The sequence below is a fragment of the Oratosquilla oratoria genome, chromosome 10 (assembly GCF_046742065.1).
Source record: "Oratosquilla oratoria isolate Oo_2021 chromosome 10, ASM4674206v1, whole genome shotgun sequence".
NCBI lineage: Eukaryota > Metazoa > Arthropoda > Malacostraca > Stomatopoda > Squillidae > Oratosquilla > Oratosquilla oratoria.
In genome coordinates, this window is record NC_134786.1 from 22566975 (window position 1) to 22593608 (window position 26634).

Here is a 26634-nt window from a genome sequence, read left to right on the forward strand (position 1 = left end):
CGGTATACATATGCACCTGGGTCAGATGGTCAGACAATGTGATCTCAGAGGTCACGGGGTAAGGGGGTTGGGGTGTGGGGGGTTAGGTGGGTGTAGTTACCATAGGGGAGAGGAGTGGGGGGAAGGGAAGAGGAGGAAAGGGAGGAGGGGGAGACAAAGAAGAGAGGGGTGGAGGGAGGGAGGAGTGGGGAATTTTTGTTTCTATACAATGGGATACTGGAGGTCATATTACTTTGGGTGCTAAGGACTGGAGCTTTGTCTATTATTAAAGGCTCTGAGCAATTGTAGCCTCCTAGGATCATCACTTGTTTCAATAATTTTTGTGGAATTAATCAATTCATCCCTGCTGAGTACAGCATTGTGAAAAATTTTATGATGTTCTTTGATTGCTCCCTCTTGTAGATGTAATGATAAGCGACGGCTGACTTTGCATCTAGTAAAACCGATGTAGGTATGATTAACCCCTTCGATACAATGACGCCTACGTAGGCATCATGAGGAGCAAGTGTGTACATGGGGATGCCGATGTCAGTGTCTTGATTATATATATATATTGTAGTTGTACCTGCATGACCCCCATACTCTGTAAACTGGCTTCATCATATTTTCTATGGTTATCAAAATTCACGGGTGAAAGAGAACGAGCAATACAGTGGTAACTTTATTTTTTATAATGCGAGTATTATGACGCAACATCGCACGTCTGGCAGCTAATGCTGCCCGCGAGATTTTGGCCCATATTGAAGGGGTTAAGAGGCTTACAATCCTCTGAAGAGCAAGTATATTGGTACACTACATTGGTTCTAGATGTGAAGTCTGATCGCTTAGAAGAGTTGTCATGATCAGAGAGGAAGTTCTGGGATTTTTGTAGTAAATGAGAACTGTGATTTTATTGTTCTTGCTTGTAGGGAGGCAATTCCTTTGGATGATATCTTTAATTACTTTTTCATCTTTTTTGTAATTATTAGTAAAGGTATTTTGGTAATATATGTTGATGTAATTATGATTTTGTGGTGCTTTGATTGTGTGATATGATTCTAGCATCTTGTTGGTGATAGAATCAAAGTGTTAGAATACGAAGAAAAAACTGAATAACTACAACAGTGCTGTCGTTTTTAACTCCACGTGTATTAACGTGAACCTGCTCCATTCTTGTACAAATATATATATATATATATATATATATATATATATATATATATATATATATATATATATGTATATATTAACATAAAACATGTAGTTTCATAGAGAAAAATATGGATGATTTTCAAGAAAGCACATTCCTTAGATCCACCATACGGGACTGAAGTCCACTAACTTTATTGGTTAGCTATCGTTGGTGCATGAGTCATTGGTGTGCAATATTAGTAACCTCCTTCAACTGGTGTTATAGTGTTTCCTCACAGCAAACAGTCCAGTGTCTTTGGATTGGTTGGTTGTGCTTTTGAGTGACTTTGTCCAGTAACTCTAGAGCCTGTGTATTATGGAACACTAATCAGTATTGGGGACAACTGCGTAGTATAGTACATGTTTACATGGGTTGAAGATTTGCCTAGCAAATGTTCTTAAAACCAGTGCATTTTGTTAAAACATTTCTTTTTCTAGTGTAGGCCTTTTGGTCTTCTGCAGTCTCCCCCATTCATATGTTCTTATAAGGAGGAAAGGGTCTTTTGGTATATGTATGTACAGTAAATTATGTTTAATATTTATTGCTTGATGTCTGTCATTATTTGGCTTCAGCAATATGGGTGAAATAAAGTTAAATCCTTTATATTACATTGGTTGGTAAAAATAAAAATAGAATTTTGTTCCACCAGCAAATTTACAAAATATAATAATTATGATTATGCACATACATATACACATACCAAGGGTTTTTCCCCCTTACAAGGGAGGTAGCCAAAGTCTAAAGGCATAAGTCCACTCACCCATTTCATCCTCACATACACTTATGTATAATTACATTAACATACATAGTATTATACAATTATTTAGTATTGTCTTTAGGTAAATTTGGTCACTGGGGTGATGGGTCATTAGAGCTACTCACACTTGACAATCTCTAATGTGATGTGTATCAGTAGAGCATTGTGGCTCTACCCAAGGACCTTGACACCCCCAAGAGGGATATTGTGACATTATTATGCATTTCTTAATTATTCATTAAGGGTTGCACTGCTATGTTACAAGTAATAGAAAGCCCACTGTATGCATGTATGTATACAAGTATTTTTATGTGCCTTCCAATGTTTTCATTGATTGTATATACGGAAGTGAGTCAATTTCCACAGAGCATAACACATTACTCAGATAATACTTCACTTTTCAGATGGTGGTGGCTTTTACAAGAAATGATGTTAAAATGGAAGTAGAAAAGGGTGGCAAGTTCGAACTATTTGGTGGCAACATTTGTGGACAATTTGAAGAATTGGTTAGTATGAGTTATTCTGTCTAAATGTAGATAAAATAGTACACATGTGTTAAGTTAATGATGTATTACTCACCATTTTTCTCCTCATAGGCTCCTGGGAAGAAAATTGTACAGAAGTGGCGGTTCAAGACATGGCCCTCAGGACATTACTCACGTGTTGTGCTTGATATAAATCAATTGGAGGATGCTGTGGAGGTCAAACTTACTCAGACATCTGTCCCATCAAAGTGAGTGATAGCTATGCTGTCTTAGATTTTACATATGCACATTTTACAGAGCAGACAAGAAGAAACTTCAGGCCACATCAATTTATTATACATTCACCCTTATACCCACATCAGCATACACACCCAAAAGCATTATTTATCTATATACCAAAGGCTTATTCCTCCTGGTAAGGGAAGTACAGTAGCCAGCTAAGGCATGCATCACCCTCACCCATCCCACTCCCATTCATCACCAGTTTGTTTCTTGCACATCTTAGCTCCTCGTGGGTGAAGGGTCATCCCTGTCTCCCACCTGCTGCCCCGATCAGAAGCAATGCAGTAAGAAGTAAGACACAGCACATCCATAGCAGGACCAGCTACTTCATTTACATGAAGACCTTCACTCCTTGTCCCCTCATACAATAATAGAAAAGACAAGAACTCCCCTCAGGCCATATCAATTTATCATCCATTCATGAACGTTTTCCACTCACACCTATCCTTTTCCTTCTCCCTTCCCTGCTCAATAGACATCCCCTTTTACTCAGAGCCCCCCTTTGCCCCATCAATCCATCTCATTCTTGGGTTTTCCCTTCAAGTTCACTCCATCCAACTCTGCCTTACATGTGGACTCTTTTTGCTAACCTTACCTTCAGAAATACTTCAGCATGAAAACACACTTAATGATGCATATACCAAAGGCTTTTTCCCCCTTACATGAGAGGTAGCCAAAAAACAAAGGCACAAAATCCACTCCCACCCAATCCACTCCCTACACACTCCACTCCCATTCAACCACCTCTCTCCCTCTTATCTTGGCTCCTCCTAGATGATGGGTCATCCCTGCATCTCGCCCATTGCCCTAGGTCAGAAGCAGTGTCACAAGACACAGCAAGGCTGCTTCATTAAATCAGTGACCCCCCCCTCCTTCCCCGCATGCAGAAAAGGAGAAGATGGGGGAGAAATCCCTTCAGGCTGTGTCAAATTATTTTTCACACATACTCCCTTACCCCCCATCCCCCACCCACTCCCTTTCATGCGTCACAGCATCATCTATATACAACCATTCTCCATTCACCCCTATCTTCTGTCTTCTCCCATCCTTCCTCAACAGACATTCCCCTCTTTCCCAATGCCCATTTTACCCCATCCATCCATCTCGTCCTTGGTCACCCCCTCGTGCCCTCATGTTCACTCCTTCTACCTCTGCCTTCCAGACCTCTTTTATTAATCTTTCTTCACTCATTCTTTCCATGTGTCCAAAACATCCCAGTACTCTTTTATCAACCCTATCTCCCAACTCCCTTTCCGTCCTTGTTCTCCTCACCTCCTCGTTCCTCACTCTAATCTACCTACTAACCCCTATCATACTTCTCAGGCATTTCATCTCAAACAAATTCAAACTCCTCCTGTCTTCCTCTCTATGTTCCATGTTTCTGCACCATTCAGTGCTATCGGCACAATCACTCCTTCATATAATCTCTGCTTAGCATCCACTCCCAAATGTCTATTTCTCATTACACTTTTTAATTCCCCAAAGCATTTACTTGGTTCTCTCAATGTACATTCTACCTCCACCTCTACTCCTCCCTTTCCCACCACATTCACCCCCCAAGTATCTAAAACTATCTACTTCATCCAGTCTGTCTCCCTTAATACTCACTTCCAGTCAGCTTCCACTTTCTCCCCTTGTACATCTCATCACCTTTTACATACATACATATACCAAGGACTTTTTGCCCCCATATAAGGGAGGTAGCCAAAAAACAAAGGCATAAAAATCACTCGCACCCATTCCATTCCTATAAAACTCCACTCCCCTCCATCCTCTTTCCTCCCTTTTATCTTGGCTCCTCCTGGATGACAGGTCATCCCTGCATCTTGCCCACTGCCCTAGGTCTGAAGCATGTTAAACGTAGGGTTACACAACCCCAAAAATAGATACAGCTTAGATAACATGTTTTTAGAGAAAACTTAGTGCAAGACTGACTTGGGAGTTCTAGTGAGTCCGGACCTTAAAACCAGGAAACGGTGCATTAGTGCCAGGAATAAAGCTAACGGAGCATTGGGTTTCATTGCTAGGACGGTAACGAATAGAAGTGTAGAGGTAGTTATCAAACTCTATCTAGCTATAGTTAGACCCATCCTTGACTCTGCGGTACAGTTTTGGTCTCCCTCCTATAGAATGGCCATCAAATCACTAGAATCGGTACAGAGAAGAACGACCAAAATGATACATGGACTCAGAAATTTGCCTTACGAAGAGAGGCTTAGGCACCTTAACTTGCACTCTCAGGAAAGTGCAGGGTGATCTAATAGAGGTGTTCAAGTGGATCAAAGGCTTTAATAAGAGTGATGCAAACACGGTCATCATATTAAAATAATAGGGCAGGACTCGCAGTAATAGATTTAAACTGGACAAATTTAGATTTAAAAAGGAAATGGGCAAGAATTGGTTTACTAATTGGGTGGTCAACGAATGGAATAGACTAAGTAAGCATGTAGTGAGCGCTGAAACAATCAGTTTTAAGAAATGGTTAGATAACCTTATGGATTGGGATGACAGGTGGTGATGGATATGGAGCTGCCATGTGTAGGCCTTATGGTCTCTTGCAGTCTCCTTCATTCCTATGTTCTTATGACACAGCACATCCACAGCAAGGCTGCTTCATTAAATTGGCAACCCCCCTCTCTGTCCTCTCATATAGAAAAGGAGAAGACGGGGACAAATCTCTTCGGGTTGTGTCAAATTATTTCTCACACACACTCCCTCACTCCCCATCCCCCACCCATTCCACATTCATCATCCATATACAACCATTCTCCATTCACCCCTGTCTTCTGTCCTTCCTCAACCAACATTCCCCTCTTTCCCAAAGCCCCTTTTACCCCATCCATCCATCCCATCCTAGGTCGACCCCTCATGTTCACTCCTTCCACCTCGGCTTTCCACACCTCTTTCACTAATCTTTCTTCACTCATTCTTTCCATGTGTCCAAACCATCCAAATATTCTTTCATCTACTCTCTCAACTCCCTTTCCACCCCCGTTCTCCTCCTCATTTCTCACTCTATCCAGCCTAGTAACCCCTATCATACTTCTGAGGCACCTCATCTCAAACACATTCAAACTCCTCTCTTCCTCTCTTATGTTCCATGTTTCTGTTCAGTGCAGTGCTGTCGGCACAATCACTACTTCATACAATCTCTTCTTAGCATCCATTCCCAAATGTCTATATCTTATTACAGTTTTTAATTTCCAAAAGGATTTAATTCTACCTCCACCTCCACTCCTCTCCTACCACATTTGCACCCAAGTATCTAAAATTATCCACTTTCTTCAGTCTCTCTCCCTTAATACTCACTTCCAGTCTGCTGCTACTTTCACCACTTGTACATCTCATCACCTTGCTTTTATCCACTTTTATCTTCAACTTCCTTTCGCACACCTTTCCAAACTCTGTCTCTAACTTCCTCAATCTCTCCTCTGATCCTGCTACAAGTGCAGTGTCATCCGCAAACAACAGCTGGCTTATCTCTCACTTTTCTCCATTTTCTTTAACCATCTCCAACCCCTGGCCCACTACTCTTGCATTTACCTCTTGCACCACTCTATCCATGTATAAATTGAACAGCCAGGGCAACATAACACATCCCTAATGAAGTCCCACCTTTACCTCAAACCACTTACTCTCTCCATTTCTAATCCTAACACACACTCTACTGCTCTCGTAAAAACTCTTGATTGCTCTTAAAAGCTTTCCTCCTATCCCATATATCTGCACAACCTCCCACAGTGCCTTCCTATCTACCCTGTCATAAGCCTTTTCCAGATCCTTTAAGACCAAAAAACATCCTTATCTTTTCCTATAGCTTCCTCACATATCTGTCTTACCTCATCAATTACTCCCTGTTTCTCTCCTAATCCTCTCTATCAAGACCCTCCCATAAACCTTCCCAACTACACTTAACAAGCTGATCCCTCTGAATCTATTACACTCACACTTGTCCCCTTTACCCTTGTAAAGTGGAACTATACAGGCACTTTACCCTCTCTTAAACAAACATTAAATAACCTCACCAGCCAGCCCACCATCACTGTACCTCCTTTTTTCAGACATTCCACATGACATCCATCCAACCCAGGTGCCTTACCTGCTCTCATCATCTTAGAACTGCCTTCACTTCGTCTTTCTTTATTTCTCTTCCATTTTCCTCACTCATCACATTTTCTTAGTGCTTCGCACTGCAACTACCTTTCACATTTATAAACTCCCTAAAATACTCTGGCCATCTTCCTCTTACTGCCTTCTCTTCCATTAGCATGTCTCCATCTGCACCTTTTGCCTTTTCTGCTCTACTTGATTTGCCTCCTCTTAATTTCTTTCAAAAATCTCTTTTTATTATCAAAATTTTGTCATACTCTTACCTCATTTCACATCTCTCCTCATTGCCTCCTTTATCTTATGCTTTACTTTTCTTTGTACCTCTCATATGATTCCCTCATCCTATTTTGTAATCAGTCTGTGAAAACTCGCTTCTCTCTTACAACTTTCTATGCTTCCTCATCCCACCACTTACCCTTCCTTGTTTCCTCCCTTCTTCCTTGTTCCTCATCTCATCTTTGCACACCTTGTGACTCCCTCCTTGAACCATCCCCATTCCTCCTCAACTCCTAGTTACTCTATCATTCACTCCCTCCCAGTCCTTTCTCAGCTTCCTCTTGTATTCCTTTTCTTTCTCATTTAAGTATTTCACTCTAAGCACCCTATGTTTTGTCCTTTTCCTCTTTCTCCATCAATCCTCCACTCTCAACTTACCTTCCACCAAAAAATTATCTGATATTCCCCCACTCTCTCCCCTTATAACATGTACATCCTTAACTCTTCCCACTATACTCCTATTTACCACTATATAGTCCATTAATGCTATATCTAATACCACCCTTCCATCTACCACCTTCCCCCATGTGTACTTATGCTCGACTTTCTTCCTAAACACTGTTTGCTATCATCCTCTCTAGACATATCTCCACCATCAACTCTCTACTACAATTTTTCCTGGAACTCCAGATTTCCCAACCACTACATCTATTGGTTCCTTTCCTACCCTAGCATTAAGGTATCCCAATACCACTACATTGACATTTCTCCCTAATCCCTCTATGCACTCTTTTAAATCTACCCAGAAAGCCTCCCTTTCCTCTACACACACTACCAGGCCCATATGCAGTTACAAAAACCCACATCTCCCTGCCCAGTTTTACCTTCATCCACATTAAACTTGAAGAAAACTCCTTCCACTTTACAACACATTTACCTCTCTTCATTTACAAGTATAGCCACCCTTTCTCTCCCTCATTCTCTCTTCACTCCTGAGAACCTCCCAACAACACTCCCAAAATCACACTCTCCCCTCATTCTCAACTTCTTTTTCCATTTTTTCTATTATTGTATTATTACATGAACACATTAATGAGAAACAGTATTTGAGATATTTTTTATAATGTGCACAAACTTACAGAAGAATAAGAACAAAATTCAGATAGTCAGAATTTCTTAATAATGAAAATTTCTAATATGTTTTTGTTTTGTTTTTTTCAGTGATCTGGACAGAACAAGAGAAGGGTGGAAAAACTACTATTGGGAAAGTATGAAACGAACATTTGGTTTTGGTGTTACTCTTATGTGAGGTAACGAAATTTAGGATTAGTTTCCTTCTTTGGTACTTGAGTGTTTCATGAGCTGATCTCTTGATACCTTGTTCTGCAATTGAAAACTTGCTGTACTTTGATGTGGCTTGCATTTCTCTCATTAGAATTTAAGAATTCAGAGTTTAGTGCAAGTATATCATTTTTATTTAATTTTTCTATGACCTGTGATGACATGTGGATCTCTTCACCATGGAAGCCCATGTGTCCACAGCACCCAGTGTTTGTCTAGCAAGGAGGGTGTTAGCAGCAAACTTTGCAAGTCCTGACGACAATGATAAAAATTAATTAAATGGGAAAACCCGATTTTCATCTTATTTTGTATTCATCTTCCCCATACCAAACTACATGCTTCATTAAAATAAGTTAATTAGTTTGAATTTTGTTATAACACATAGCTTATATGAGCTTGATGAGGTATGAAGGTCATACTATAGCCATAGTATAGCTGTAGCTGCCAAATTCAAGAAAGGTTACAATAAAAAAAATGATATTCTGAATGTAATTTCATAATATTAAGGTTAAAAGTTTCCAGGCCATGTTAGGTATTTCATGTGTTAACAAAATTGGAACTTTTTTTTCATCCTTATTTACATACCATTTCCCATGTGATGTATATTAAACTCATTCACACAAAAATTCTTTTCTTTACCTTTTTTACTGCCATAATATAGGAAGGTATAGCGGAAGTGCAATTAAGGTTTAAAAATACCTTCTGTCTACACTTTTTTGTAGCCAAGGTCAAAGGTCCACTCCCACCCATTTCATCCCCACATACTCCACTCCCATTCATCACCCCTCCCTCTTTTCTTGGCTCCTGGATGATGGGTCATCTATGCATCTCGCCCACTGCCCTGGGTCAGAAGCAATGCAGCAAGACACTACATCCACAACAAGGCTGCTTCATTTAATCAGTGATACCCCTCTCTGTCCCCTCATGCTGAAAAACAGGAGGCGGGGAGAAATCCATTCGGGCTCTGTCAATATATCATTCACATGTTCTCCCTCACCTGCCCTCATCCCCCACACACCCCTTCCATGCATCACAGTATCATCCATACACAACCATTCTCTACTCATCCCTATCCTTTGTCTTCCCCCTTCTTTCCTCAACAGACATATCCCTCTTTCCCAGTACCCCTTTTACCCCATCCATCCATCTCATCCTTGGTTGCCCCCTCATGTTCACTCCACCTCTGCCTTCCACACTTTTTACTAATCTTTCTTCACTCATTCTTTCCATGTGTCCAAACCATCCCAATACTCTCCCAACTCCCTTTCTACCTCTGCTCTCCTCCTCACCTCATTTCTCATTCTCTCAAGCCTAGTAACTCCTACCAGTTCAGAGGCATTTCATCTCAAACACATTTAAACTCTTCCTCTCTTATGTTCCTTGTCTCTGTCCTATACAGAGTTGTCAGCACAATCACCCCTCCACACAATCTCTTAGTATCCATTCTCAAATATCTATTTCTCATTCACTTTTTAATCCCCCAAGGCATTTACTTGCTTCTCTCAATCTATATTCTTACTTCCACTCCTTTTCCTGCCACATTTGCCCCCAAGTATCTGAAGCTATCCACTTCCTCCAGTCTCTCTCTCCCTTAATACTTCCGATTTGTTGCAATCCTCTCCCCTTGTACATCTCATCACCTTACATTTTAATCCATTTTCTTTAACCATCTCCAATCCCTGGCCCATTGCCCTTGCATTTACCTCTCACAACACCCTATCCATGTATAAATTGAACAGCCATGGCAACATGACACATCCCTGGTGAAGTCCCACCTTTACCTCAAACCACTCTCCATTTCTAATTCTAACTCAGGTTCTATTATAAAAAAAATTCTTGACTGCTCTTAGCCTTCCTCCTATCCCATATATATGCAATATCTCCCACAGTGCCTTCCTGGCTACGCTGTCATAACCCTTTTCCAAATCCAAAAAAATTACCTTTTCCTAAAGCTTTCTCACATATCTGCCTTAACACAAAAATCTGATCCATGCAATCCCTGTCCTAAACCCACTGTTCCTCACTAATTATTCCCTCTGTTCCTTTCCTAATCCCAATTCAGTTGAGTAGTTCAAAGAATCATGAATTGATGTGTAAGAATATATATTTTGCATGTACCACTTCTTTGAGTATTTATTTCCATTTTTGCCTGTCCCCTGTGGTAGAGGGAAGGAAGAATACTGCCACTTCCCACTTAGGTTGTAAAGGCAGCTAAAATTGGACAGAGTGTGGGACAAGGCGTCCTGCTCTCTGTAATGCCACGTCCACACGGTCGAGCTGTGCCTGGCAGACTTTGCCCTTACCGGACAAAGTCCGCAGACTCTGCCTGCGAAGTGTCCATACGGCTGATGATGGTGGTTGGAGGTTAGTTGGCCGCAAGCAGAGGTTGGGAGGGAGTGATTCAGTGTGGTACGATATCCATGGTTCCCGCCATACTTGGGAAGAAGGTAGCATTTTACAGCATTATAATTGTTGCCTGCATTCAAAAGAAAAACAAGAAATCCCGGAGACATGTCTGGTGCCGGGAGTGGTTACAAAGAGGTGATTTAATGGGAAACTCAGTAACAATCCTACGTGAATTGCAGGATGAAAATGAACAATTGTTTTGCAGTTACATGAGAATAAACATAAGCAGCTTTTCTGTTCGCCTTTCGAACGTGGAGCCATACATACAAAGGCAAGAGACAAATATGAGGAAAAACATAGCACCAATAGCACGTCTTGTTGAGACCAGTACACACTAGTACTAGGTGCGGACATGGTGGTAAGGTACGGTCTGTACTGAGCGGGTTTGCTAATTTTGCTCGCACCTCACCTCGTGCGTTTGCCAGTGATGTCAGCCCTCCATTCACTGCCTGCAAATGGCGCCGGGAACGGACAGTTTGATGGTTTGCCCGATGAAATTGCCCGTTGTCGAGCAAAGCCCTCGTGCCCGGCAGACAGTGCTCGACCGTGTGGATGTGGCATAACCCGATGGGTACATTCCTATGAAAAATCAAAGCATAAGAGGGTCTGGGAGTTTTCCAAACAGAACCCTAAGGTTTGGGTCTTTTAATGTGTGTGGGTGTGGTACAAATAAAGAGTAAAAGGGAGGAGATAGGCAGTATGTTTGTATTTACCTAGTTGTATTATATGGGAAGGGGAGCCATGCTCATGGTGACCCATTTTTGTATCTCACAAGATCAAGTTTGTTCATAAATTCTTGTATTGTGTTTGCACACACAATTTTTTCATCCAATTTGTTCCATATATCTATCACTGTGTGGGAAGCTGTTCTTTTTCAGGTCTCTTCTGTAGTTATCCTTTTTGAGTTTCATTGAATGTCCTCTTGTTTTTCCTCTGTCCCACTTGAACAAGTCCTCTCTATCAAGGAGCTCTTTACCTTTCACAATTCTGTAGATGGGTAATAGGTCCCCTTGTTCTCTTCTTTGTTCCAGGGTTGGCAATTCCAGTTTGGCCAGTCTGTGTTCATATATCAGGTTTGAAAGTGTTGGGGCCATCTTTGGCATTGCTCTTTGTATTCTTTATAATTTTCTTATATTCTTTTGTGTACTGGGTGACCATATCAGTGCTGCATATTCCAGTTTTGGCCTTATCAGTGTTTGTAATATTTTCTTAATCATTTCCTTATACAGGTATTTAAAGGCCACATTTATTGATCAACAAATTGTACGTTTCTACGACTATTTTATTTATATGTTTATCCAACGACATGTGGTAATGATTACTCCTAGGTCCCTTTCAGAATTTACTTTCTTTACTTCTTCTCCATTAATTAAATGCAAGGTTATGCACATAGGTTAAAAATAACAGTAAGTACAATTACAAGTTATTTGGAAATTTGTTAACAAAAGTGGATAGTGAAAAGGATCTCGGCATGATTATTAGTAACAATCTCAAATAACGTAAGCAGTATATTTCAGCCTCTGAGAAAGCAAATAAGATTCTAGGATTGATTGCACAATCTTTTGAGTTAAATTCATCCACATTTGGAATATGCTGTTTCTGTGTGGTTACCGAATCTCATTAAAGACAGTGACAGATTGGAAAAAGTACAATGCCGAGCCACAAAACTAATTCCAAACATCAAAAATAAATCATGCAAAAGTTGACTAAAACATGAATTTTTTTTCCCTAAAATATTGTAGACTCTGTGGTGACTTGATGCAGGTCTTTAAGATTCTAAAGGGAATTGATAACCTCAAAAGTGACAAAATTTTCACATTGAATAAGAATCCAACAAGAAATAATGGTCTCAGACCGTCAGGAAATAATTTAATTTGGAAGTGGGCAGGAACCATGTAGTTGATGAATGGAATAAACTTCCTGCTGAGGCAGTACAATGTAGTTCAGTTCAAAGTTTTCAGATTTGTTTCGATAAACACCTAACCAAGATGCTGTAATGCCTGTCATTTGCTTTATATTGTTCTTATTTATCTGTTTATCATTATTCATGTCAATTTATTATTTAGTATTTACCTGTTTGTTTATTAGCTTTACCTATTTATTTCATAATTATAAATAATAATTTTTATTTATTTATTTACTTATCATTGTTATAATTTTTTTCACATCTGACCTATTTATGGACCAAAAAGTCTCCTGTTGGCATGCTCCTCCTTTGTAATCCTTTGAAAGATTAGTAAAAGTGCGGAAGGCAGAGGTGTAAGGAGCAAACTTGAGGGGACAACCAAGGATGAGATGGATGGATGGGGTGAAGGGCAAGAGATTGGGATGAGAGGAGAAAAACTGTATGGATGATACTGTTATGCAAGGAAGGGAGGGATGGGAGGGGGTAGGGGGTGTTTATGTACGAATAATATTTTGACTCAGCCTGAAGGGATTTCTTGCAGTCTTCTCTTTTTCTGCTAGTGGGGACAGAGAGGGGGGTCATTGATTAAGTGAAGCATCCTTGATGTGGATGTACTGTGTCTTGTTGCATTGCATTTGATCCAGGGCAGTTGGCGGATGCAAGGATGACCTGTCATCTATGAGGGGCTGAGATGGAAAGGGTGGTGGAGGGGAGTGAAATATCTGGGAATAGGTATGTGCCCCTGACTTAGCTACATCTTTTATAAGGAGGAAATAGCTTTTGGTATATACAGTGGGGGACAAAAACTTAGGCACCAGAGTGAAAATTATAAATCTCACTCAACCTACATTATCAGGTACTTATCAGCTCTCTAGTACTTAGTTGGACACCTCTTTCCCTTGATATATTCTTGGAGATGTTTAGAGACAGATGCTGTAAGATTTTGAAGCCACACAGGGTCCATATTCTTCCAAATATCCATGATTGCCACCTCCAGCTTGGGGATTGATGAAGTATCGTACTTACCTAACATTTTTTGGTAGTATCACTAATGACCCACACCATGGTAGCCAAAAACACCCCAAACTCTCAGTTAATCAGGATGTTTTACAGTACTGTGTGTGAATTTTGGGTCCAAAGGATCACTGCCAAGATGGTTTCCAGTAACAGTGAAAGTGGCTTCATCACTCCACAACACATTTTTCCAATTCTCCACATCCCACTGTAAATATTTGTGGCAAAAAGCGACCTTGTTCTTTTTCTGTTTTATGGATACAAGTGGTTTCTTGCAAGCATTGTGGTGTGAGAATTGCAGATCATCATGAAGGAAGCAGCGTACAGTTCTCACAGACACTTGACCAAGTAATTTAGGGTTCTTTTCCTTCAAATGTGGTTTTGTTATACGTGGACTAGTATCCACCTGTCTCCTTAGTACCTTCAGAGTACAAGGAGCAGTCTTCCTGGGCCTCCATGTGGGTTTGTTCTATAATGGCAGATTGGCTCCACCAGCAACCCAAGTTTTCTTGCCCCACCACTGCACACTATGCAGATAGAGTGAGAAATGAGGTGAGGAGGAGAGCAGGGGTGGAAAAGGAGTTGGAAGATAGGGTTGATGAAAAAGTATTGGGATGGTTTGGACACATGGAAAGAATGAGTGTACAAAGATTAGTAAAAAGTCTGGAAGGCAGAGGTAGATAGAGTGAACAGGAGGGGGCGACCAAGGATGAGATGGATGGATGGGGTAAAAGGGGCATTGAGAAAGAGTGGGATGTTTGTTGAGGAAGGGGAATGGTTGTGTATGGATGATGCTGTGATGCATGGAAGTGTGTGGGGGATGGGGGAGGTTAGGGTGTGGTTGTGTGTGAATGACATATTGATGCAGCCCAAAGGGCTCTTGCCAACTCCCATGTGGGTAGGTCCCATGAAGCACCAACTTTGGTTGGTGGGACAGCAGCTGGTCCTTTTCCAGGTTTCCAATCCTTGAGACCCACTTTTAGATCCTACTGTTCTCTTCTTAATAGGGAAAGGAGGTAACGAGTTGCAGGACCTTGGAATGAAATCCATGACAGGTACTGGATACCTGGATAAGTTAACCTTTAATCCAGCATGAGGAATTAAACACTGATAAACTTGTCTGAAATTTACCACAATACAAAAATTACACTTGGCAAGATCACAGCTGGTGGTTGGATTTTGAGCTTATAATACATTCAAAACAATCATACAACTAAGTCATAATGGAAATAGGTTCAGTCTTGGAGAAAAAAAAAAAAAAATAATAATAATAATAATAATAATAATATTATATCTTGCCTCAAGTGATAAATGATCTTGCTTCCTCTGCTTTCCAATCAATAGCATTTTAATCTTCTAATAAAATATCCATTTTCATTCCATAAATTTATATAAATTGTCACATACATTGTGTTCTTGTCTGAGAACCCCTGACTATCATCTGAAACCAACACTTTCCCATGGTGTCTATAAATATAGAATTATAAAGAATTTTATATGACATTATTTTTTATACTTTTTATATAATTAAAATACTGTATTATAATTTGACCCTTGTGGGACACGGAATTGAAAAGTAAATTACAAAGGAAATAAATTGCAGTTACAGACCATCTAGTCATGCCTTTATTTCATCATCTTTATTTCTTACAAATAATGGTATACAAAACTAACAACTAATTTATGATCCAGAATTAAAACTTATGGCTTTTTATTAATTTCAATAAGTAAATTTAAAGATCATTAAGACACCATGTTTCAGCCAAATACACAGAATGAAGTACACCCTTAGTATCAAGAGAGATACATTTGTCCATACATCCCACACATTCTTGTGCTATCAAGTTACAATGAACAAAATTCAGATTCCATTACAACTACTTAACCAGTTACACCTCTAGTCCAATGGTGCATTAGAACTCTGTGGTCCAGCATTACCTGCAAGAATGATTAAGAAATTTTAACCAAACTTATATAAACATTAGCATACTTCATGCATCTACCACAAGCCTGCACACCTCACAATACAATTAATCTACCTGATACAGGTTGCCCTCATAATATGCAAACTCACACAATGTGAATCCACTACACTGCCAGGTCCTTCTAGAAACGCTAACCATTACTTATTCTGCAAATATGCCCCTGAATGTATGAGCCTGGCATATGATTTCAATACAAAACCCCAGAAGATGAGCATGTAGGTAGTATGAGTGCATTATCAGCAAACAAGTGTGTAAGCACTGCAGTATGTAAAACAGGTGGTTACAACTGTGTAACTGAGTAAGTTAGTCACGCAAGAACGTTTCCGTCTGAAACCATAAATGATAGCCAGCATGGTTTCAGACGGAAACGTTCTTGCGTGACTAACTTACTCGAATTCTACAACACAGTTATCTCGAATTATGACAAAGGAAACAATATAGATTTAATATATCTAGACTTTGCAAAAGCTTTTGATACCGTCCCACACGAAAGACTACTTACTAAATTAGCTTTGCATGGAATAAGTGGTAGCCTATTAGGTTGGACTAGTAATTGGTTGAAAGGTCGAAAACAGAGAGTTGTTTTAAATGGAAAAACTTCTGGATGGAAAAGTGTTGCAAGTGGAGTTCCTCAGGGTTCCGTTCTTGGGCCACTTCTATTCATAGTTTATATAAATGATATAGACCATGGACTAAAATCTACTGTTTCCAAATTTGCTGATGATACAAAACTGTGCGGAGTGGCAAATGATCACTCAAACCAATTAGATATTCAAGAAGATTTAGATAAATTACAGCAATGGTCTGAAAAGTGGCTAATGAAATTTAACACAAGTAAATGCAAGGTAATGCACATAGGTAAACATAACAGTAAGTACGATTACAAGTTATTTGGAAATTCGTTAACAAAAGTGGATAGTGAAAAAGATCTCGGCGTAATTATCAGTAACGACCTCAAATCATCCAAGCAGTGTATTTCAGCTTCTGAGAAAGCAAATAAGATTCTGGGATTGATTGCGCGATCTTTTGATTTCAAAAGTCCATCACTCATTAACAAGCTATATAAATCGTTAGTTCGTCCACATTTGGAATATGCTGTTTCCGTATGGTCACCGAATCTCATTAAAGACATTGACAGACTGGAAAAAGTACAACGGCGAGCCACAAAACTGATTCCAAATATCAAAAATAAATCATACGAAAATCAACTTAAGCACATGAATCTGTTTTCCCTAAAAAAGCGTAGACTCAGAGGTGACTTGATACAGGTCTTTAAGATTTTAAAGGGAATTGACAACATCAAAAGTGACATTTTCACATTGAATGAGAATCAGACAAGAAACAATGGTCTCAAACTGTCCGGAAATAGATTCAATTTGGAAGTAGGTAGAAACAACTTTGCCAACCGTGTAGTTAATGAATGGAATAAACTTCCTGCACAGGTAGTGCAATGTAGTTCAGTTCGAAGCTTTAAGAATCATTTAAATTATGTTATATTTGTTTTTGTTTTGTTATAATTTGTCTGTGATTTTCATTTATTATTAGTTATATGTCAATTTATTATCATTTACTGTTTACCTGTTTGTTTGTTATTCAACTATACCTATGCATTTATTTATGTATTTTATTTGTTATTTACATTAATATAGTTTTAATTTATTATTAATTTTTTTTTTTTTTTTTTTTTTGCATCTGACCTAGATATGGATCAAAAGGTCTCCTGTCGGCATGCTCCGCCTTTGTAATCCTTTGTAGATGGCCAGTCGCAGCTTATTGTAAATGGTCTGGAAAGGTGGATTATCTACCATTATTGTGAATACCATTGAGGGGCATATATTACTACAGTGACATAATTTCTTGATGCCAGCATTACTACCCAATTTCTTTTGCACTTCCCCATTTCCTCTCCCATCAGTCATTTTCCTTGCTCCTTCCACTGCCACAACCAATACCTCCCTAACCAACTCCACATTCAACAATTCTCTTTTGCTGCATGCCAGACCCCCTAATACCCATCCCTCTGAATCCACTCTTCCCTGAGAAGACAGAGTCCACCTGGCCATGCTGTGGTACAGCCATCATCCACACCTAAATTACCTTAAGAAGTTGGATGACTGCATCACAGATAAATATCCAGGATGTAACACTTCACCCCATACTATACAACACATATGGCTGCATTGTACACAATCATGCACACCAACAACACAATATATTCTATAAGGGATTTGCTGGAAAACCTTACAGCCATAGTGTTCCTCAGGGAGACAGGACTGCTCAGCCAGACTTTCTAGTGAACAACAACAACAATAGTTCTCCTTCCTTTACCACTTCCAATTTCATTAACAGCAGTCAATCTACATCTTCTACCTTCCCTCTAACTGACTCACCCCACTCTCATTCTCTTCACTACCTTCCAAAACACATACGTACTCACATCTCCCATCCCAGTTTCAGTTTCACTTTCACTCATGTTAACCTCAAAGATGCTTCCTCCCACTCCATCATGCACTTTTCTATTTCATCACTTACCAGCAGAGCCACTCCTTCACTCCCTCAGCCCCTTATCGCTACCAACACCCTCACCACCAAACTCCCAAACCCAAACTCACCCCTCCTCTTTGTCTTAATTTCATTTAGCATTGACACATCTATCATCCTTTTCACAATCTGCCAATCTCTTCCTTTTTACTCTCATCTGTACTGCAACCATGCACATTTAATGACCCAATTCTAGTTGGAGTCCTCCTCCCAAACAAGCCTTATGCCTCAACTCTTCACAGAATAAACAGACAGCAAGATCCCTAGTCCCATCACTCCATCCCACTTAGTCACCTTCACAACACATATGAGAAACATGGTTATAGAACCCCCCCCCTCCCACACATCATATGAATCCAGTAGAGCCACAGAAGTGGTTAATGACAGTTTCAACAGAACAGCATAAAGGCAGGGCAGCTGTAGAACATAAATATCATGTAGAACATAAATATAATAATTCCTCTACAAGTAGAAATTTTATTCTAACATAGATAAATGTTGTGTGGCTCTGGTCTGTAGGGCCCCACAAAACTGTCCCTAAAGCATTGGCAGCAAGTTACAATGCAGTAAGTATTGAATGTCACTATGTAGTAAATGCACCCTGTGTAGGGTACAAAGATAATGTGATAAAAGTTGGCAAGGCACCTGGGTTGGATAAGTGTCATGTGTAGTGTCTGATAATGAGAGGAATTGCTACAATGGATTAGCTAAAGAGGTTGTTTTACATGTGCCAAAGGGAGAAGAATGTGCCACAGGACTGGAGGAATGCTTGTGGTTTTACTTTATAAAGGAAAATGGGGCAAATATGAATGTAGTGTTAGAGGGCTCAGTTTGTTGGGTTTAGTTGGAAAGGCATACAAGAGGGAATTTAGAGGATTAAGAAAGAAACAAAGGAAGTAATTGGGGATGAAGTGTAACTTAGGAAGGGTAGATAGTGAGTGGATCAAATTTTTGAGGTAAGGCAAATATGAGAAAATTTTGGCAAAAGATAAGGATGTGTTTTGGGGCTTTATGGATCAAGAGAAGACTTAGGACAGGGTTGATAGGAAGGCATTGTGGGAGGTATTGTAGATATATGGGCTGTTATGGCCAGTCAAAAGTCATATTAAGAGTAGTACAGAAATGGTAAGAATGAGTGGTCTGAGGTGAAGGTGGGGCTGTGCCATGGTTGTTATGTCATCATGGCTGTTCAATGTGTACATAGGTAGGGTGGTATAGGTGAATACAAAGGTGATGGGCAAGGGACTGGAGATAGTGAGAGGGGAGGGAAGTGGGAGGTGCATGGAAAGTGATCCATTTGTTGTTTGCTGATGACACTATGCTTGTGGCTGGGTCAGAGGAGGGTCTAAATCAGTTAGTGATGGAGTTTGGGAAGGTATGTGACTAGAAAATTTGAAAGTAGATGTGGTAAAAGTTAAGATGATGAGATGTATACAATGGGTGAAGGTGGCAATGAGTTGAAGGTAAGTCTTAAGGAGACAGGAAATGGTTGTGGAGGAAAAGAAGAAAATATTTGTGTGTGATATAGTTTTTTTGTTTTTTTTTTGGTTTTATGTTTCTTGGTGTGTGTGTGTGTTCTGCTATGTTGTATAGTGGGTGTGCTGTGTTTGTGGAGGCTGCAGCAAGTGTTTGTGTGCCTCTCGTTTCAGTGTAGATGGTCTGTAGGTGTTGTATTTGTGCAGCCTGTAATTGTTTTTAGGATTTTGTTTTGTATGGTCTGAAGGATGTTGAAATGTGTCCATGCAGGACTCACATAATTCATCACTGAGGAATGTCTGTAGAGGAAGGACAGGAGAGGACAGAAGATTGGGGTGAATGGAGAAGGGTTGTGTATAGATGAGGCTGTGATGCATGAGGGGGAATGGGTGGGGGATGGGGGGGTGAGGAGTATGTATGAGAAAAAAATTGACGCAGCCCGAAAGGATTTCTCCCTGTCTTCTCCTTTCCTGCATGAGGGGACGAATTTATGAAGTGGCATTGCTGTGGATGTGCTGCATCTTGCGACACTGCTTCTGACCCAGGGCAGTGGGCAGGATGCAGGGATGACCCGTCATCCAGGAGGTGCCAAGATAGGAGGGAGGGAGGAGGGTGGAGGGGAGTGGAATATATGGGAAATGAAATGGGTGGGAGTGTTTTCTATGCCTTTTTCTTTTTGGCTACCCTCCGTGTAAGGGGGAGAAAGCCTTTGGTATATGTATGTATGTAGTTTCTTTGTTTTGTCCAAATGTTGTTCCAGTGATTGATTTAAGTGTGTTAAGTCTAGGTGTGGACTTATTTTTTATGTTGGTGATGTGTTGTTTGAATGACATGGATGTATCGTATGTTACACCAAGAATTTTCAGTGTGTGTGTGTGGTATTAGAGTGTTGTTGATATAGAGATGAGGTATGTATTTGTGTTCTTTAGTCCAGTTGGTGAGAAGTGTTGCTGTAGATTTGGCTGGGACTATTTTGAGTCTGTTTGTAATGAACCATATGTTGAGTGTATCAAGGTATGGTTGTATTATTTCTACAGCTTTGAGTTACAATGTGTACATGTGATTGTTATGTCGTCTGCGTAGGAAGAGATTTGTATTTCTGAGGTGTCTGGTGTGGGTATATCATGCATGTATAGATTAAAGAGTGTGGGGGATACAATTGAGCCCTGTGGTACTCCACAGGGCTGTTTTATATATTTTGTTTGTTAGATTGTGCCAGGGGATAGCATTAAAAGCTTTACTAATGTATAATGTTATGAGAAGTGTTCTATGATGGGGCCTTTCTGAATTGATGCCATCTAAAATTCTTTGCATGAGGTTTATCAAGAGTGTTTGTGGAGTGTAGTGGCCTAAAACCGTGTTGTGATTCAGCAAGGGGTATATGTGGAGTAATGAGTTGAAGAATGAAGCATTCAATGACTTTGGAGGGGGTGCAGAAAAGTGTGATTGGGCAGTGCAATGTTGGGATTGTTGGGTCTTTATTGGGTTTTGGGATGGTGATTATTTTCCCATGCTTCCAGATGTCAAGTTTAGTGTGTGAATAGCTGTAGTTTGCAATGTTTGTGAGTGTGTGTATACCTTGTGGTCCAATGTGTTTTAGGTGGATGCTACTTATGTTGTCAGGGCCACAGGTGGATGAGTGCTTGAGGTCATGTATTATGTGTTTTGTCTGACTGTCTATGAAGGGTATATAGTTCGAGTCTGTGGGAAAATATTTTGTCGAATAGTGCGTCGGTCGTCAGGGTGAGAAGTGAGATGGCTTGTCTATGCAAAATGATGTATGTGTTTGCTTGTTGTCTGATTGAGGGTAAATTATTTCTTGTTGTTATTGCTGCATGAGAGCGTTTTGTGTTACTGTTGGATAGTGTAATGCTGTTGAGTGTTTTGTACAATTTGCTGGTGGTTGTTTTATAATCAAGTGTATTGACCAAATTTTAGCCAATTTTGTGTTTTCTGTTCATGTATTTTATAGGTAATCACAGTATTTAGTGCTTGTATTTGGTCTGCTATGTTTTGAGGGATAGGTGTGGGGGTATTGTGTTTAAGTGCATCTCGTTGTCTGGTGAGGCCTTGGATTTCTGGTGTGAAGTTGGGGTTGTGTGATTTTCTGTTGCTTCTAGGGATGTATCTCTTGTCTGTGTTTTGTCTGATTGTATTAAAAGTGTGCACAGCATTGTTTATGTTTGTGATTGGTGTATTGTTAAGTGTCTCAAAATGTTGTTCTGTCTCTTCAGTAAAAGCTTCCCAGTTTGCTCTCTTGTAATTGGTGTATGTGTGCCTGTGACCAACTGTGGTGCATCTTGTTTTGGTGGTGATGATGATTGAAAGGTGGTCAGATCCAAGGGATCTCATCACTCTCCATGAAGTTGGGGTTAAGCAGGGGGAGCAGAAGGTGGTATCAGGAGAGGAGGGGGTGTAGAGGGCTTGGTATGGGATATGTGTATGATTATGTATGTTGTTCATGATGGTCCGTAAGTCAAGTTGAGTCTGCATATCAAGCCTTCTGTCTGTGTCAGGGTTGTCGACATACTAGGCCGACGACTTGGTGGCGAAGTCACCACCCATGATGAGGTTAGGGATTGTGGCTAAGTTGAGGCCTGAAGGTGCTTGGAACTGTGAGGGATGATTGGTGGGGGGAGGATGTATATGTTAACTGTAGTCAGTGTTGATTTGTTGCTTGTACTGATTAGAATAGATTGGATTTCTGTAGTGTTATTTGTGGTAGGGAGGATTTTGGTTGTGGCACTTGTGTCCACAAAACAGATTGGTGGATCAGGGTGATGAGTCCACCATCACTGCCATCAGTCTGGTCTTATCTAATGCTGGTGAAGTTGTGAAATGATGGCATTTTGTGTGAGTGTCTTAATTTTGTTTCTTGTATGATGGCAACATGTATGTTGTGTTGTTTGAGGAAGTATTCAAGTTCATGTTTTTGTTGTTGTTGTAGTTGTTGTCATTCACTAGACTGGCTGAGCAGTCCCACATCCCTGAGGAACACCACAGCTGGAATGGGTTTTTTCCAAAAATACTCTATATAGTGTATTTATTGCTGGCATGCATAATTGTGTACAAGTCTTCCATAATGTGTTGTATAGTATGGGGTGAAGTGTTACATCCTGGACAATTATTAACAACGCTGTCATCCAACCTCTTCTGGTAGCTTAGAAGGGCTGGATGGTGGGTGCATTGCAGTCTGGCCAGGTAGACCCTGTCCTCTCAGGGGAGAAAGGATTCAGAGAGATTGATATCAGGGGTCTGGCATGCAGCAATGCATTGTCTTTCAGTTTGTTAATGGAGCAGTGAGCTAATATATTTATGAATATGCTTCTGGAGGTTGGTGTCTGGTGGTTGTATAAAAAGAAAAGAGAGTATTTGTGTGATATAGGTACTTGGGTGTTGTTTTGATGGCATGTGTGTGTGTTTTACCATGTAGTGTGCTGGGTGGGCTGTTTGTGGAGGCTACACCATGTGTTTGTGTGCCTCTCATGTCAAGGTGATACTTGACTTTCAGGATCTATATTTCATGGTATACATGGTCTGTAGGTGTTGTATTTGTGCAGCCTGTAATTGTCTTTAGGGCTTTCTTCTGTATAGTCTGAAGGATGTTGTGGTGTGTCTTAGTGAGATCAAGGACCTATGCAGGGCTTGCATAATTTATCACTGAGCATACATATTGTTTGTATACTGTAGTGGTAGTTTCTTTGTTTTGTCCAAATGTTGTTCCTCCAATTGATTTAGGTGTATTAAATCTAGGTGTGCATTTTGTCTTTATGCTTGTGACATGTTGTTTGAATGACATGGATGTTGAAATGTAGTTGGAATGGCTTATGGGAGGATTTTGAGAAGATTAGGAGAGGAACAGAAGGAGTAATTAGAGAGGAGCAGTGTGAGTTTAGGCAAAGTAGAGGATGTGTGGATCAAATTTTTGTGGTAAGGTAGATTTATGAAAATATTTTGGCAAAAGGTAAAGATGTAGTTTGGGCCTTTATGGATTTGGAGAACATATATGATGGGAAGGCACTGTGGGAAGTACTGCAGATATATGGGATTGGGGGAAAGTTGTTAAGGGCAGTCAAGAGTTTTTACAAGAGTAGTAGAGCCTGTATTAGGATTGGAAAGGCAGAGAGTAGTAGTTTGAGGTAAACATGGGGCTGCATCAGGGCTGTGTCATGCTGCCAAGGCTGTTCAATGTGTACATGGAGGGGGTAGTACAGTAAGTAAATGTGAGCGTAATGGGCAGGGAATTGGCAATGTTTAGAGACAGTAGCGAGAAGTGGGAGTTGAGCCAGTTGTTGTTTGCAGATGATACTACACTTGTAGCAAGGTCAGAGGAGGAATTAAGGCACTTAGTGACAGAGTTTGGAAAGCTATGCAATTGGAGGATATTGAAAATAAATGTGGGTAAAAGTATGGTGATGTACAAGGGAGAGGATGGAAGTTGGAACAAGTCTTAAAGGAGAGAGGCTGGAGGATAAAGACAGTATTAAGTAAGGTATTTGGGGTTGCATGTGGCAGGAAATTGGAGTGGGGGTAGAGGTAAACTGTAAAAAGTGAGAAACAAGTAAATGTCTTGGGGGATTGAAAAGTGTCATGAGAAATAGGCATTTTGGGAATGGATGCAAAGACAAGGTTATATGAAAGGGTGATCATACCTACTACACTGTACAGGGTGGAGATTTGAAATTTAACCTTTAGCATACAAGGATGTCAATGTTGACATCAACATCCAGAGGCACAAGTGGGTATATGAGGACACCAACATTGGCATCCTGATTATATTTATTTTGTAGTTGTAGCTGAGTGACCCCCGTATTTTGTGAACAACCTTGATTACATTTTCTATGGTTATCCATATTCAGGGTGAAAGAGAATGAGAGAAAGGAAAATATTACAGCTGCAACTTTATATTCTATGACATGCATTTTGATGCATCATCGAATCATCATACATCAGGCAGTCTAACATTTGCATGTGAATATTCAACTCATATTGAAGAGGTTAAGAAAGACAGAAAGGAGAAGTTTTAAATGTGTTTGAGATGAAGTGTCTGAGAGGTATGGTGGGGGTTACAAAGGAGGATAGAGTGAGAGATGAGGTGAGAAGGAGAAAAGGGGTAGAAAGAGAGCAAGGGTAGAAAAGGAGCTGGCACATGGAGCTGATGGAAGGTTACTGAGATGGTTTGGGTCACATGGAAAGAATGAGTGAAGAAAGATTTGCTGAAGTGTGGAAAGCAGAGGTAGATGGTGAACTTAACCTCCTTAAGTCAAATATTCGCACGCACATTAGGTCGCCTGATTGATGATGCATCATAATAAATGCATTAAAATATATAAAGTTACTGCTGTTTTACTCATTCTATTTCACCCTGATTAAATATTGTCACAGAAAACTTGATCAAACCTGTTCACAGAATACAGGGGCCACTCAGCTACAACTACAAAAGAAATATAATCAAGACGCCTACACCAGTATCCTCATATACCCCATGCTTGGTTCATGACACCTATGTAGGTATCATCGTATTCAAGATGTTATGGGGACAACCAAGGATGAGATGGATGAATAGAGTGAAAAGGGATTTGAGCAAGAGGGGAATGTCTGTTGAACAAGAAGGGAGATGGCAGTGATTTCTCCCAATCTTCTCTATTTTCCACATGAGGAAATGGGGGAGGGGGGTGTTGCAATGTAAGTGAAGTGGCCCTCCTGTAGGTATGCTGTGTTTTGCTGCATTGCTTCTGACTTGGATATCGGACTGGAGACAGGGATGACCCTTCATCTATGAGGAGCTAAGATAAGAGGGAAGTATGGGAGTGGGTGCATGCCTTTAACTTGGCCACCTTCCTTATAAGGAGGAAGAAGCCCTTGATATATAGATAGACCTACCTTTGCCATCACAGGCTACTATCTTCAACTTGTCCACTTGTGCAAAGTCATGCATTTCCTTAAATTCGACATTGTTCATCATAAATGTCCACACGTTGTCACAGAAGCGGTATGTGATCAGCTTGTCAGCCTAATATGAAGTAAAAGAAATCAATACATATGTTGGATTCCTAATTGACTGTGGTTAGAAACCATCTCCAAAATAAGACTACAGATATGAAAGTGTGAATAAACAGTACATCATATAATAAAGCCCATTTTATATTTCTGACCTTAAATCTCAATTATCTATCTATGAAATAACAAATCTAACTGGCCCTTATTAAGGTGTTTATGAAATTTAATGATACAATGCACTTGCAGCCTGGTTATTCATGACCAAAAAAGACAGAAAAAATAGACAATATTAAAATCCTTATGAATATAAGATTTTACAAAAATAACAGAAACCCTTACCATCCTCATGCAACCACATGTGAGTGATTGGTTCATAACACTACCAGATCTACTTGTGGTTACTTCATCATCCAGTAACTAGTTTGTGCAGCCATAATAAAAATGTCACTGGATCCACTAATTATATCCCCCCATAAATTTTGTAATATACTTATCAAACCTCTACCAGATCCAATAGTAAACACAAAAAACAATTGTAGCTGTAGCAATTAATCCATCCATTAACCCATTGCCCCTGGTCTCTCTTGCAGAAGAGAGGGTGGGAGGGTGTTGCCATGTACATGAAGTGCTGTGGATGTATTGTGTATTCTTGCATTGCCTCTGACCCAGGCACTGAACAGGAGACAGGGATGACCCTTCATCCATGAGGAGCTAAGACAAGAGTGGGTCTTGGGGTTAATCAGGTTAGGTCAAACCAGGATAGCTCCTCCTAACAGAGAGGGTGAGTAGTTGTGTTCCAGTGATCAGTACCATCTCTACAAAGTAGAATTGTAGCCTTAGAGAAGACTATTGTGGGCCTTATAGAGGAGAATCAAGTTCTTTGCTCCCGGGCCCAAAACATGGACAACAAACTGTGCTTAGAACCTTGATGAGAAATAATGACC

The 26634-nt window shown here is 40.2% G+C and overlaps 2 protein-coding genes and 1 non-coding gene across 7 annotated transcripts in view; 2 read left to right on the forward strand and 1 right to left on the reverse strand.

Annotated features, from left to right (window-relative positions):
- The window catches only part of LOC143029150 (activator of 90 kDa heat shock protein ATPase homolog 1), a 44246-nt gene extending 35245 nt beyond the window's left edge, over window positions 1-9001 (forward strand). For both annotated transcript variants that reach the window (XM_076191618.1, XM_076191617.1), the window contains exons 7-9: window positions 2333-2434; window positions 2525-2661; window positions 8243-9001. In XM_076191618.1, coding sequence (XP_076047733.1) covers window positions 2333-2434; window positions 2525-2661; window positions 8243-8330 — 327 coding nt within the window. In that variant the 3' untranslated portion in view covers window positions 8331-9001. The remainder of the gene's footprint in view (window positions 1-2332; window positions 2435-2524; window positions 2662-8242) is intronic.
- Window positions 1278-1395, forward strand: LOC143029329 (small nucleolar RNA SNORA53). The gene has a single exon (XR_012966826.1). It is a non-coding gene; the product is annotated as a small nucleolar RNA SNORA53 (small nucleolar RNA).
- A 6058-nt stretch (window positions 9002-15059) lies between the features above and the next one.
- The window catches only part of LOC143029151 (transcription initiation factor IIA subunit 2-like), a 32003-nt gene continuing 20428 nt past the window's right edge, over window positions 15060-26634 (reverse strand). For 2 of the 4 annotated variants that reach the window (XR_012966772.1, XR_012966771.1), the window contains 3 exons: window positions 25574-25703; window positions 17371-17457; window positions 15060-15626 (listed from right to left, as the gene is read on the reverse strand). Coding sequence is in view for 1 of the 4 variants with exons in the window: in XM_076191619.1 (XP_076047734.1) it covers window positions 15586-15626; window positions 25574-25703 (171 nt within the window). In the remaining 3 variants the exon portion in view is untranslated. The remainder of the gene's footprint in view (window positions 15627-17370; window positions 17458-25573; window positions 25704-26634) is intronic. The other 2 variants (XR_012966770.1, XM_076191619.1) reach the window with 1 other exon arrangement.